Raw genomic sequence first — 15,305 nt, forward strand, 5'->3', positions numbered from 1 at the left:
CATCTCCCTCTGGTTATACATTTTGCCCTGAAGCTTGGAGAAGCAACGGAAGCTTCTGGTCCACAAGAACCCCACACCCACCGTTGGGCAATATTTTCCATTAGGAAGCCCAGCCCTACAGCGCCATCTGGTGTTACATGTTTATAACAATAAAATGGATGAATGTAGCTGAGTCCCATGTAGAATCATAGAATCATAGAATCATAGAGTTGGAAGAGACCACAAGGGCCATCGAGTCCAACCCCCTGCCAAGCAGGAAACACCATCAGAGCACTCCTGACATGTGAATCCGTGCAGCAGAGCTTAGATGTGGGGAAAGTTGCCAAGAGCTGTACTTCTAATTATTGCCAAGATTCATCTCTAAGATACAAATACTAGATTTGTAGCATCTGTGAACACTTGTTACTTCAAAACATAGTTGTACCCTATTATTGTCGTTTTTTAATAGTTTCTAACTTTTATTTATTCTGTCTTCGCTATTCCTTTCCATCTGAAGAAATTTCAGATCGCAAATTAGATCATCACACAATAATTTTATTGAGTGAGTGGTATGGCATGCACTATGACAATAACTGAGGTGGTATGTATACGTTCGGTCTTAGCGCTTGCCTAAGATTCCTATGCTACATCATTCATCAAATTATTTCTATGTCACATTTGGGGGCACAGTCCAATCAGGTGGCTCACAGTATAATATCAATATGGACTCATCCTTTGAATTTTCAAAATGTAGGTTTACTGTTCTGTAAAGGGGTTGTGAAAATGATACTTTTCTCAGCAGTCATGAATCTCAGTATAGTGATAAAACCTTTATACCAAAAGTGTTTTGAGAGTGATGAGGAAAATATAAAAAGTACAAAAATTAGGTAAGTGTTGCAGCCATTAGGTCACTTTTTAATTATAGTTGGAAAAACAAAATGACTTAATATGCGTAGCAGTAAATGCTTTGCTCAGGGGTCGCCAGTGGTACTGTAGGTCTCCATAAATATCTCTTCAAAAATCCACAGTACAGAAGAACTTGTTCTTCCTACTCAGTTCCTGTTTGCATTGGCTCACCCTCGCCTGCACTGAACATGCCCCCATTTCATCTGTTTTGAACAGAGGAGAGGTCCAAAGAGCTTCCTTCTGAGAGCAGGTGTGGCAGTGGCTGGTCTAGTTGCGTTGCTTTGATGAGGCAGATTGCCCACATCACTTTGTGGTCCTGTCTCTCAGATGCAGTAGTAATGGCACTCTCCCCCCCCCCCCCCCCCGTGGCAGCCATGTTGTGTTATGCCACACTTCTGTGGCAATCCTTTTGTATTATACCACATCTCCATGGTAACCCTGTTCATAGGATCATAGCATTGTGGAGTTGGAAGGGATCTCAAGGATCATCTAGTCCAGCCCTCTGTAATGCAGGAATCACATCTAAAGAGTCCTTGGGAGATTAGCCATCTAATCTCTGCTTCAAATGAGTGAGTGTTTCCTGCTTGGCAGGGGGTTGGACTCGATGGCCCTTGTGGTCTCTTCCAACTCTATGATTCTATGATTCTATTCAATGACCTTCCAGTCTGTTGCGATATGCCGTAAGACATTTTCTCAAAATTTCCTCAAATATGACCACTGACCCCAAAGAATTGGCAAACTGCGTCTTAAACAGACATAGCATGCAAACTGCTCATTTTTTTATTTATTCAGGTAAGATTTCATCAGTTATTTCAAGAGTTCCCCAGGTCTCAATGCTAGTCTACTATCAGGAAATCTGAACGCTTTAAACCTCTGCTTATAATGTGGCTCCTTTAAAATTCAAAAGGACTTTTGCCATTGATTCAGCATTGTGTGGCTTAATCAGTGTTGCATTGATGCATTACTTTAAATATATACAGCATTTCAAAAATAAAACTTTCTTACTGTTACAGTGTTCCTAAACATTTTAAAAGCACAATAGTAATATCAGACATACACTTACATTGGCTATTAAATAATTATATTAAAATGCTGAGTACAGTGAAACAGCTTGATGGATGCTTCTCTTGATTTCGTTGAGAAGGTTACACTGGTTAAACTTGTATCTGGGGTCCTTAACTTGTGGTCCATGGATGGGCTTGAGAGGATCCATGAACTGGGCAGAAAAGCAATGATTTTTCCAATGCAATAAAATAATTTGAATGCAAAATTTTGTGTTTATGTGCTTTCATCAGATTCTCAGAAGGGTTCATGACCCAAATACTGTAAGGTTAAGATCCACTGCCTTACTTGTTAACTAGATGTCAAGTTTAAGGTTTCCATTTTCATGTTCATTTCAAGACTTTGCCCTTGAAGTATCATAGTCTTTTTCTATTTACTGTCCAATAGACATTCTTAAAGCCATCCAAAAGTACAAACATAATATTCTTTCCCCTCCTAGAAAAGGCTTTTTCTCAACAAAGAGAGGGAACATCTGATCAGCAAGGTAATGTTTCATGGCACCTGAGTTTCCTGTCCACCAGAGGCCTTGAGATGTTTCTGTTTCATGAATAGCAGTTATCCCACTGTGGTTAGTCACAGGGCAAACATCCTTTAAAGCTGGTGGAAGCACTTTGAGATGGGTGGGAGGAGACTGTGTGTGTGTGTGTGTGTGTGTGTGAGAGAGAGAGAGAGAGAGAGAGAGGGGGGGGGAGAGAGAGAGAGGGAGAGAAAGAGTCATCATAACTGCTAGAGGGCTGTGAAAATTTCTGTCCCGGGCTTTTTAGACTCATCTACCCCATGCTTTTTTTCTAGAAAAAGAGGTGCTGCAACTCACCATGAATGCCTCTCCTCATAATGACAATGGCACCCACCTGAGAGGTGCCAGAACCGAGTTCCAGTGAGGTCTGGCTGAAAAAAGCCCTGAGCAGCTGCCATTTGCATCAGGAAGGAAGCTGAAAATAGGGGTAACTCTTCTCTACTGTTCACTTATATATGTTTATTGCAGTATTTATATCAGAGCCTGGCAATAGTTTTAATAAAAGTGGTTTGGATCCTAAGATATGTTAAGGAAGTTTCCAGCACCGTCCTTCCCTCTATATCCCACTGGACCCCTTGAAAAGTCTCTCCAGAAAGCGAGGCCACCATCTGAGATAAACAATAAAGCTCTGTATTTAGGAGCATAAAATCCAAGGTGCAGATATATGTTTGAGAAGGCCTAGAACAACAGGCCAGTGTCCAGACCACAGGAAGTAATAGTTTCACACTGTTCTGTGCTGATCAGGCCACATGTGGAGTGCTGTGCCCAGTTGTGGGCACCACATTTTAAGAATGACACCAATTGCAGTGTCTCTAAAGAAGAGTGACGATGACAGACAGGGCTCTCAGAACCAAGTAATAGGAAGAGTTGAGTATGCTTAGCCTGCAGAAAAAACGGTTTTGGGAGAACATGATAGTGGTCTTCAAATACAAGTTGCACGTAAGTTGCAGGTCCTCCATGTGTCCCTATTTTCCAGCGACATCCCTAATTTAGAGAAGTCATCCCCGTTTCTGATTTGATCCCAGAATGTCCCACTTTTCCTTAGGATGTCCCTATTTTCATGGGAGAAATGTTGGAGGCTATGGAGTTATTTGACCTCCCAGCCATCCGAAGGCAGTTCTGTATTGGGAGTTGTTTTTTTAATGTTTAATGAAGTTTTTATATATGTTGCAAGCTGCCCAGAGTGCTAAGGCAACCAATAAGATGTGTGGGGTATAAATAGTAAAATTATTTTTATGGAATGGGACGTCCCTATTTTCATCAGAGAAATCTTGTAGGGTATGAAGTTGGGGCAAATTTGTTAACTGTTGCTCCAGAGGCAAGAACTAGGAATGATGGACAGAAGTTTCCAGAAGCAAATTTCAGCTAAGGATTAAGAGAAGCTTCTAATGGTATGAGCTGTTCAGCAATGGAACAGGCAGCCTCAGGAGATGTAGGCTCTTTTTTCTGCAGGTATTTAAGCAGAGGCTCAACAGCCACCGGTCTGGAAGTGCTGCAGTTGCATCCTGCATTGTGGATACTGGACTCAGAAGGGGGCTGGACAATGACTGCCAAGGTCCTTTCGTGTTCTGTGGTCTTATGAATAGAGGGTGTGCCATAGGGGACTGCTGAGGGAAATTCCTAGATTGAACAGAGAGCTTCCTGGCCTTCCAGAGAGGATTTCAAGGGGGAAAGAAAGGGATGGGACATTTTCCCTCCTTGAATTTCCTTAACTAACTTAGGATCCAACCCTGTCTCTTCCTAGAATGGATTTATCATAGTTCTTCTGTTCCTTCCACATGCCCCTGTTTCTTGGTGTTCTATATACTTGGTTATATGATTCTTAACAATACTTTCCATCAGTTTCCCCAGAAACATGAAACTAATTTCCAGGATCCTCCTGACTCCCTTTTAAAAATTGCTGTTTCATTGGCTACTATCCAGTCCTCAGGTGTGCCATCTGATCTGAAGGACAAGTTATATATTTTCGTTAGAAGATCAGCTACCTCATATTTGAGTTCTTTGAGAACTCTTGCGTGGATGTCATCTGGACCCAGCAATTTTTCAGTTTATATTTTCTCTGTTGATGCTACTGTATTTAAATAACTTTTTTTGGTCGGTTCTAATATTTTTAGCAATGTGTTCCTGTTCCACAAGTTCTTTTTTAAGGATCCCTTACTGTCTGCTTACCATTTTGTGGCCTAATTTTGTGTGGCCTTTTCATTCCCTTCATTTGAACAGTTTAAAACCTCCTTAGATTCCACTTCTTAACTGCACTGGCACCCTCTTGGTCTTCATGTTACCTTTGGTGATCTGTGGCTTGCACTCCAGTTGAGTTTCTAATACTGTTTTTAAACAACTCCCTAGCATTCTGGAGCGATTGTTTCAGTTTCTCATTGGGCATAGGATGTTAACTATGCTATGCAGTGTGAGCCCTGGTATAGCAGTTGCTAATTTTGTAAATTGTAAATTTTCTTCCCGTCCCAACTTCCAGTCCCACCTTACACAAAAAATACATCCATGTATGCAAGATAATTTATTTTTCAATTTTAAAAGCATGCTTACAAATTTCATTTGGAAAAGATCATTAAAAGATGCTGAAGGTGAGTTTGTGGAGTTCAACGAAAATCATAAGTGCCATAAGGAGACCTATTTTATTTCATTCTTACACAGGCAAGAAGCAGTGCAGTCTTTCAGCATGTTTTCTTTCGTACATCCTTGTGACTTCACTAAGTCAGGGCAGTTGGTGAACTTATCAGTATGTTTGCAAGGGTTGGCTGAAAGTGAAAAGAAGAACACACTACCATCAGTCTGGACATTAACAAAAGCAAAACATCCCCAATAGATTCAAACCATAGTGACGCTTTCATTTTTAGTTCATATACTGGAGCTTAAGATCATAACTGAAGATTATACAAAAGAAAAAAGAACACTGAACATATTATTTAACAGTTGTTCTAATGGATGTAGTAATTAAATGCATAAACAGTTTAGCAACCCTGACCATAACTCAGAAGAAAAAGGCCTGGAAAACAAGCCTTATGAGGAATGGTTGAGGGAGTTGGGCATGTTTAACCTGGAGAAGAGGAGACGGAGAGGTGATATAACAACACCCTAGAGGTCCCGGGCCCTAAGGAAGTTAGATTGGCTTCAACCAGAGCCAGGGCCTTTTCAACTCTGGCTCCGGCCTGGTGGAACGCTCTGTCTCCTGAGACCAGGGCCCTGCGGGATCTGATTTCTTTCCGCAGGGCCTGTAAGACAGAGTTGTTCCACCTGGCCTTTGGCTTGGAGCCAATTTGATTCCCTCCCTCCCTCTCTTTCTTTTTTCTTTTCCTTCTCCTCCTGCGATGAGGCTACATTTTAATATTTTAATGTTCCATTATTTTAATGTTGTATTTTATTTTTGTTTTTAAGTTGTAATCATTCATCTTGTTTTTATTATTGCTTGTAAGCCGCTCTGAGCCCGGCCTTGGCTGGGGAGGGCGGGGTATAAACAAACAATTATTATTATTATTATTATTATTATTATTATTATTATTATTATTATATAACAGCTAACTTCAAGTATCTGAAAGGCCGTCACATGTAAGATGGGGCAAGCGTGTTTCCTCCTGCTCCAGAGGGTAGAACCTGAACCAATGGAGTCAAATTACAAGGAAGGAGATTCCGACTAAACATCAGGAAGAACTTTCTGACAGGAAGAGCTGTTTGACAGTGGAATGGACTCCCTTGGGAGGTGGTGGACTCTCCTTGCTTGGAGGTTCTTAAGCAGAGGTTGGGTGGCCACCTGCCCTGGCTGCTTTAGTTGAGATTCCTGCATTGCAGGAGCTTGTACTAGATGACCCTACCAACTCTACAATCCTATGATGCTGTGAAATTGGGCAGGCTTTGATTGCCACACCTTATGAACATTATGTAGAAATCCCTACATTCACCTTAAAAATGTAAAAGGTTATTGTGACTCAGGAGACAGAAGCCTTTCCGCAGGTGGTATGACCTCCCCACCATCGATGGAGAGGTGGTACTGCCATCAGTGCCAGTTTTGGGCAAGATTGTGTCCATTTGGGGCAAGATCTTTGGTGCTGATGGGAGCGCTGCTTCTCCGCCTTTGGCAGATGTGGCAGGGTGCGCGGTAGTGGCAGGAGAAATTAGGTGGTGGTGGGAGTGGCAGCAAGGCAAGACAGAACTTCTCATTTCACCTCTAGTGGTGAAACGGGATGTGCTGCCCCGGCTTCCATCAAATTCAGTGGGATTTTCTTCTGAGTAACTAGGTTTGGAATATGCTGGTTTTAGCATTCAAATTTAGAATATAATTGGTGATATCCCTTCCACTCTACAAATAACCTTGTAATCTTGTGGGAACAGAGATATCTATATAGATGTTCATAAGCAGCAGTGGATCTCTGCCTGCCCATCTCCTGCTTTCTTCCTGGCTAAACTGTCCGGGCCGAGCATCTCTTTGGCAGTGTATTAGACTTCCACATCACACCAGCGCTGCTCCCAGTGCACATTGGGGCAGATCCAGAAGTAGGGCCTGCAAGCAGAAATCAGCACAGCTTTTCCTACTATCCCTTATACTAACTTGGTGACAGTTAACAGGCCCAATGAGTTCTGAATTCTAACAGAGTGCCCTTTCTAAAGAAAAGATGGAGAAGCTTTAATATTTGAAGTTATTTGTACGTACTGCATAATTTGTTGTCACAAGCATGACGGCAGTCCCCGCAAGATGGTCCAGACTTATATGGGGTTTTCAGTAAGCCTTGTATGTTCCCTCTGGAATGAGAAATGCAAAAAAGTGCACAGGATTTTTTATTTATTTCATGAAATTTCTATAAATATATATATATATTAAAAACCCCAAAGCAACTCAGTCCTGGTATGCTGTAGCCGGTTGTTTGTATTCAGAGGGAGCAATCTAGTGGCGTCAGTTCAGTAATGCTGTGCTCTAGGTGCTAGTGGGAATGGAAATGAGGCTGGGATGCCTTGGCTGGAGAGTGAAGAAGTCTTGCCTTAGAATTACTAGAAAGGCAGGACATCACATTGGGAGGGATAAAACACAACTCCTTTATTTTCCTATGTGCAACCTTAGCTGCTTGCACAACACCACATCCCTGTTTCTAAAGAGGGAAGGGTGACAACTCAACATCCAGAACAAGCCAGTGCAGATGAACTTAATGAACACAGCATGTTGTAATTTGGATTATTCTAATGTTCTGTGGAGATTATTCTGTCTGCTATTAACTCCCTTTATCTTCTGGACCTCCCAGTGTTATGTAATCTCTCAGGAATGTTAATAGCTGGATACCTCTTCCAAAGGGCTGGGGCTGTATCATCAGTAAAGAGAATCTCACGGGCGTTATTCACAGACGGTACCATATGTGCCCACTAGCAATGCAACAAAATATGATCAAGGGGTTCCTGTATCTCCATACACTTTTCAAGAGAATCCTTTACCCTCTTGGGTAAAACTTCCTGGGTTCTGAACTTTGAAGAATTTGGCTCTGCATTGCTTGTCAAAGATGCCAGCCTTTGTTAAGCCCCTTGAACAGGGCTTTGCAGCTGCCACTGGTCCACCTAACAGAGTTGCCTGAAAATCTCTTTCAGCTGAGCCAGGTCTTTGTCTGCTCCCATCTGCTTCTATATAACATTAGGTGTAGGGCAGGCAGGTGTGGCTTGGCTGAAATATCCTGGTGGGTCAAACAGGGAAGCCAGGTTGGAGGTTCCCAACACTGGTTTAGAGCAAACTTAATAAATATGTAAATGAATAAAAAAGAACTTTCTTTTCTGAGGCACTGTGGCTCACTTAATGCTAAATATGCGGCTGGTGTTAATTGGTGGATGACGGAAGCTATGGGCACTAAGAGAGGAGGATTGCAAGGAGTGGGGGCGCTGCCTTTTGTGCCTTTTCACAGTATTAAAGCAAGGTTAAACCATAGCTAAGGGACATGGGTGGCGCTGTGGTCTAAACCACAGAGCCTAGGGCTTGCCAATCAGAAGGTCGGTGGTTCGAATCCCTGCAACGGGGTGAGTTCTCGTTGCTTGGTCCCTGCTCCTGCCAACCTAGCAGTTTGAAAGCACGTCAAGTGCAAGTAGATAAATAGGTACCCCTCCGGTGGGAAGGTAAACAGGGTTTCTGTGCACTGCTCTGGTTTTGCCAGAAGCGGCTTAGTCATGCTGGCCACATGACCCGGAAGCTGTCTGCAGACAAACACCAGCTCCCTAGGCGAGTAAAACGAGATGAGCGCCGCAACCCCAGAGTCATCTGCGACTGGACTTAACGGTCAGGGGTCCCTTTACCTAAACCATAGCTAAACTGGTGCACCAAACCGGACTCCCAAAATAAAGTTTTCCAGAGATTGCCAGAAAATTATTTTGGGATTTTGACTCAGCCAAACACACCACACCACACCACACCACACCACACCACACCACACCACACCACACCACACCACACAACACAACACAACACAACACAACACAACACCAGCTGCTGCCACCTGATTACCCAAGGTAATAGGAATGACCTGGCTGTTTTTGTTTTCTAGCTGGCTAGCAACCATTGACATCCCGAGTTACTGCTTTACTAGTGTGCAAACTTCCTGTGGCTGTTATGAGAGTTGTTCCATTCCGTTTTTATAGTCTAATGTATTTCATATTTATGTTTGAAATGTGTTGTTAAATCCCTTGAAGACGTTGTGTAACAAACAGCTAACAAGCTCAATAAATAATTAAATAGTACATACGCAGGACAGTAGTGGCAAAAGTAGAGGTATTTCAGGCGGTTTTGAGGGCAGTGGGCAGCATAACAACCAATTCTGTAAGACCTGTACCAAACCACCTGTAGATATAAAAACATCCACACAAGAAAATACGTTAGAATCTAACTGTTTTCATAATGAGCCAGAAAAACATACATTTAACATCAGCATTAAAAATAAAACAACCCCTAGATTTCATCACTTTGTGTTGTGTTATTAGGAGCACCTTGAAAAGGGGGTATGATACTAAAGAAATAAACCATTTCCAAGTAACAATTCCAATAATTTTCTTCCTCTGGGAGATGCAACTCAGAAATGTATACAGCTGTGAATGTGAATGGCATCATGGGGGTCTGAAGAAACCACAGAAAGAAAGGCACAGCAGAGATAAAGACAATCCATTATCTGAACTACCTATGTGAAAAATATGGAAAAAGTACTGGGTGAAACACAAGGAACACAACCACCCCTTCTCAGTTTCCTTCCTTCCTTTTGTGAGGTCCCAGGCAGCAGCAAGCCAAGATGTGAGTGGGCTGTCAGGCATGGATTGACTAGCTGAACCATGCGCTTGAGAAAGATACAAAACGGTGTTTGAGTTACCTGAGTGTAATGGCCAGTTACGGCCCCTGGACGGACTGCTCCAACACCGTACTTGAAATCTTTCACCTCGTCGTACCAAGCTTGAATCACGTCATTCCATGGAGTAGCGTGAGATGATGCATATATATTTTCACCGCATGAAAAGCCATCTAGAAGTGGAGACGGGAAGCATTAACAAAACTCATGATTCCTGATCTAGGAAATTCTGTAAACAAGAGGAGTCATTCAATGCTTCAGGGGAACATGCTGCAACAGGTAAAAGCTTGTTTATTCCAAGCAGAATTTGTTCGCCCGCAAAGGAGAGATTTTATTTATGTGACCCATTTGAGCCAGTGCTTGAACAACACAGAATCTTTGCTTAATTGGGGATGATAAATCTTATAACTTCTTTGATACAATTCTATTTGGGATACCTTTTGATGTTCCATGTTTCTTGCTTAGCGTTTAGGAGTTACCTATATCTGATTAAACTGGGAAGCAGCTGTTCAGTTTTAAACTATGGAGTGAAAGGAGGGATATAAAATATGAACTGGGCACACTAAGGGTGGTGATTGATGTATAATTGCCCAGGTATTTGTTTTTATATTAAATTTTTGTTATACAAGAATATCTTTATTTCAACCAATATTATAATCCCTCTTTAGAGACAGAAGTCTTTGTTTCAGTAGGGTACATTCTTAGCTAGAAGTGTTTCAGTTTAAAGCATTGTAACCATGTCAGTGGCACAATGTGATATCACACATACAGTGCATATAAATCACTTTTTCTTTACCAGTCTAACTGAGTCCCAGATGTGGGCAGAATTTGTGGTTTACATTTGATATGGAAAACCGAGTTGCAATGAAAGGTAGAGGAAGAAAGAAGAGTCTGCATTTTGGTACAAGTAATAAATAATGAAGAATTAATTTTAATGAGTAAACTTATTCAAAGGTGGTACCAGAAACATTTGTCAGTTACTTTCAGTAAATGTTAAATGAGCTTCCTTTTTCATGTGGTTCTGATTCTTTGGTGACTATCCATAGGTTCACTAGAGCAAATTAAAATATTCTGAATTTAGAACCTGTCAGTGTATAAGACATTAAACATATCTATTATACAGCCCAAAAAGGCTAATCTCAGCTGTGCTGTATAAATGGCTCAATAGCTGGCATCCTTTGATGAATTCCAAAGTAATACCTTCAGTGGAAGAAAGTGGAAGCTGAAAGGTCTTCTTTTAAAATGTTACCATTTCTGAATTGTTAGTGACTGCAAAAGATTTATTATTTTAGTGATTAACTACATACTTCTAGGATCCAGAATAAACATGAATGAACTGCTGTGTGGTGCTTTAAAAATTGTATGCATTTAAGGTGGATGCAGCATGTGTAGAGGCAAAGGTATGCTGATTTCTGAGTTTGGATGTTAGAAAGAACTCGAACATTCCTCTGCATTATTCCCTTTTTGTGGCATTCTTCCAGTGTGTGTTTTTTTAAAAATATGCTTTTTAAAAATTATGCTCAGACTGACGACTGCAAGGTTGTTGAAGGAATAAGTGAATGCTGATTGAATGTGGATTATATTATAGATCTCTCAAAAACATTTCTACAGTGCTCACTGACAGCTCTACTTGCCAGCAATTCTTTGGTCGGGTGGGCTGTGGGCAAAACGACATTTCTTTGCCACGCGTTCGGCATTTGCTCTCGCAGCAGGACTCCATTCCTAAATGAAAAAAGATGTAGCAAAGGTGAGAATGGAGGCATACTGTAAAAATGGAGAAGATAATATCTGTCTGATCGCTTGTCACCTTTCAGCTTTCTTCAAAACCTTAATGTGTATGTCCATGTGTGCATGCATGTTTCCCTTTAATGATAGTTATTTTGTGGCTTGGTCATGGCTTGAATATATGAAGGAAAAACAGAACTGTGCTGTCCTTTCCCATCACTCTTTCCAGTCCCAACCCAGCACTTGCCCAAGATATCTTGGCACCTGAGACAAACCACAAAATGGTGCCCCCCACTAGGAAAGAAGGGGGGGGAATGAGGTTCTAAATCAGAAAAAATGGGGGGGGGATAAAGATCAACATTGGGAACAAGCGGGGAGTGAAAAACCACATTGGGAACAAGGGAGGGAATCAAATCAGCCTTAGCTGATGGTTGAGCTGGTAATCAGAGGCTCTCATAGAGGGAAAGGGGCCATCTCTGAATCATGCCAGGTGGGTGCAGAGCCCAGGAGACCCCAGAGGGCAGCCCCAGCTATTTCCTCCTTAGAAGTGGGAGGAGATGAGCAGTCCCTCCTATTTGCTGAGGGGCCACTATGGAAGCGGCATGGGGGGGTACCAAGGTGGTGGCAGACCTGTCCTCCAAGGAAGGCACCACCGCCGCCACTGTGGCAGCAGTGACAGGCAGCATGTTCCTTGGAGTCAGAACTGCTGCCCCTGTGGATTCTGCTGCCTGAGGCGGTTGCCTCAGCTTGGCTCATGGGAGGGCCGGTTCTGCCCCAACCCCAACGCCTGGGTGATCTTAACCATGGTTTAGCATCACATCTGCCTGACTCCTGTCAGCCCTGCTTAATGGCAGTAACCATCATTCAAACCCTGATTAAGAGACTGGTGCGAGTGGCACTGCGGTCTAAACCACGGAGCCTCTTGGACTTGCCAATCAGAAGGTTGGCAGTTCGAATCCCCACAACGGGGTGAGCTCCCGTTGCTCTGTCCCAGCTCCTGCCAACCTAGCAGTTTGAAAGCGTGCCAGTGCGAGTAGATAAATAGGTACTACTGCAGCGGGAAGGTAAACAGCATTTCTGTGTGCTCTGGTTTCCGTCACGGTGTTAGGTTGCACCAGAAGCAGTTTAGTCATGCTGGCCACATGACCTGGAAAGCTGTCTGTGGACAAATGCCGGTTCCCTTGGCCTGAAGCGAGATGAGCACCACACCCATAGTCGCCTTTGACTGGACTTAACCATCCAGGGGTCCTTTACCTTTTACCTAAGAGACTGAGTTAGGCACTCTCAGCTACTACTAAGTTACTACTGAGGTAAGTGCATATTCATAGCCCACTACATGGACAAGTGGACGAAGGGAAAGCATACATGTTTTTTTCCTCCTGATTGGACAAGAACATGTAGGAAGTTAAAGCAAGAAAGGGGGTGGATTATATCTATCCAAGGGAACACAAAGCGCAGAGGTGAGAAGCGGCATCAATAGACTCTGAGCCTGCACTATTATTACTAATGATTACTGCAACTCATTAAGCTGAACCTTGCTTGCTGAACATGAATCTGCATGACTTCCTTAAGCTGACTCTAATATCACAAGCTAAGAACACCCAGCCAGCCAACTGAGGAGGCACCAGGGGTAGCCTGGTTACAGTCTGGTTCCTCATTTGCATTGTATTTCTGTTGAAATCATACTGAGTAGTTCTAAATTCGCACTTATACCTATGAATTAGCATATGCAAATATTATGCAAATCTGTGCCTGCTTGTCCTTTTTAAATTAAAAAATGATGTTTAAATGGCATTCCCTTGTGAAATGCAAATCTGCTTGTGAGCCTCATTCTTGAAGTGATCAAGAACAAGATTTCTGCCTGCAAGAAAGTGTAGTAAACATGCAAAGCACTTGCCAATGCACCTGGAACTATGAATTTCACCTCTTTTTATCTTACCATCTTCAGCATGTTGCTTGCAGTGGGCTTCACTTCTCTCCGCAGGGCATTGTGCTTGTCAATAATTTGCTTTTGGTCACCTGGTCCAACTGCTAGTGCATGTGCCTAAAGTGAGAGAGTGATTAAATTCCTCTTGCATTTATTCATAATATAGTACACCAATATAATTTTAGCACTGTTTCTGTAAGAATCATGGCCATGGTGAAAACATGGCATAAATGAAATCTGACATAAACAAAATCTCAGTTGTAAGCTGTTGAGAACTGTTGGGCAATGCCGTGGCATTAATGTCTCTCTGAGTATGATCTTCTTAAAATTTATTGTCTTCACAGATGAAGCAGTGAAGCACATTTTGGCTAATTAAACAGAATGTTTAGGTTGACGAAGCTCAACCCAGCTAAATTTAGTAACTTTTCATGTCCCACTGACTGAGATAGGGGAGAGTTAAGCATCTCTCAGTATTGCTACACTACACGACGTAAAAAACAACAACACTTTACCCTTGAAGCAGGCTGTTGCAGCAGAGCAGCAAGACTCAGCAACATGATGAGCAGGATCATCTCTGAAAACAAAATAACACTGGAGATATTATCTTAGAGTTTCTGTTTAGATAAAGAACGTACTTACTGAAACATGGTGCCACTCTTCTGAGTAGTAGTTTAAATTTCAAAATGCTCATGTGGCTCCACATGAGAAAACAGATTTGTGCCTCCTAGAACAGGGCAGGTGGCAGATCAGAACCTGCTGGAATATCGCTGGATGTAATGGATGAATAAGGCTTGTTTAAGAGTGGCAATTTATTTTAGCAGATTTATACCACACCCAATGAATGTACAATGCTTAAAATAGCTTACAACTTGCTGAAACCCACCCCCCAGGCCAAAATCAGGCAGTTAGAAATAATTATTGAGCTGTAGTAACTCGGATGCAGATTTGTATTTACACACACTGTATTTACACATACAACGCGGGTGGCGCTGCGGTCTAAACCACTGAGCCTCTTGAGCTTGCCAGTCAGAAGGTCGGCTGTTCGAATCTGTGTGACAGAGTGAGCTCCTATTGCTCTGTCCCAGCTCCTGCCAACCTAGCAGTTCGAAAGCAGACCGGTGCAAGTAGATAAATAGGTACCGCTGTGGCAGGAAGGTAAACAGCATTTCCATGCGCTCTGGTTTCCATCACAGTGTTCTGTTTTGCCAGAAGCGGTTGAGTCATGCTGGCCACATGACCCGGAACACCAGCTCCCTTAGCCTGAAGCTAGATGAGCGCCACACCCCATAGTCACCTTTGACTGGATTTAACTGTCCAGGAGTCCTTTACCTTTACCTCCCATGAGAAAGCATGACAGTAAACCTTTATAAAACATACATTAGATACACCCCCAGCATTACAGCCAATGAAGACAGATGGCTTAAGTGCAGATTCTTCAGTAGGAATTTGATCAATAAGATGCATCCTCCTGAGCAATTATTTTTATACAATTTATCTTACTTAACTCTCCTAGCAACCGTTATGTAGGTGGTTATGGGATACAGCGGGCTAATGTATAGGTTAACAAACACCCCCCCCCTGCTTAAACCTTACCTTATTATTTCAAGGAAGACTTGAAGTACCTTCTTTGTAGCTTCAAAGAGGTTATGGAAATCAATGGGCGACGTTATGCTTATATACCTCTCCTGTTTCCTGCTTTGCAGAATGACTCAGTGTCCAACCGTAAATTACACACCTCATTGACCAGTCAGAAGTCTGAATCTGTCACATGTCTTTTTAACAATGTTTTATTTCCTGAAAAATTCCAACCAGCATCTTATGATGGATTGATATCTGTGCCTTTTCTTTATCCTGTGGCATCATTTTATCGCTGGTA

General features: G+C 42.4%; 1 protein-coding gene across 1 annotated transcript; it reads right to left on the reverse strand.

Annotated features, from left to right (window-relative positions):
* Positions 1-4,966: 4,966 nt before the first annotated feature.
* Positions 4,967-15,128, reverse strand: LOC309338713 (serotriflin-like). The gene is made up of 8 exons (XM_081856028.1): positions 15,023-15,128; positions 13,942-14,003; positions 13,442-13,546; positions 11,412-11,499; positions 9,802-9,950; positions 9,187-9,281; positions 7,128-7,216; positions 4,967-5,220 (listed from the first exon to the last, which is right to left on the reverse strand). Exons 2-8 carry the CDS (start codon positions 13,999-14,001, stop codon positions 5,093-5,095), a joined length of 714 nt encoding a protein of 237 aa, XP_081712154.1. The 5' UTR covers positions 14,002-14,003; positions 15,023-15,128; the 3' UTR covers positions 4,967-5,092.
* Positions 15,129-15,305: the final 177 nt, after the last annotated feature.

This window comes from Podarcis erhardii, assembly GCF_964252035.2.
Source record: "Podarcis erhardii genome assembly, chromosome: 3".
Lineage (NCBI taxonomy): Eukaryota > Metazoa > Chordata > Lepidosauria > Squamata > Lacertidae > Podarcis > Podarcis erhardii.

Bases quoted from the DNA above. Each gene is read 5' to 3' on its own strand.
- LOC309338713 (XM_081856028.1), bottom strand. From the start codon at position 14,001: ATGATCCTGCTCATCATGTTGCTGAGTCTTGCTGCTCTGCTGCAACAG. The intron at 9,282-9,801 runs GTAACTCAAACA...TTATATCTACAG, and splicing joins TAACTGGCCATTACACTCAG to GTGGTTTGGTACAGGTCTTA. The intron at 5,221-7,127 runs GTACGTACAAAT...TTTCACTTTCAG, and splicing joins TTGTGACAACAAATTATGCA to CCAACCCTTGCAAACATACT.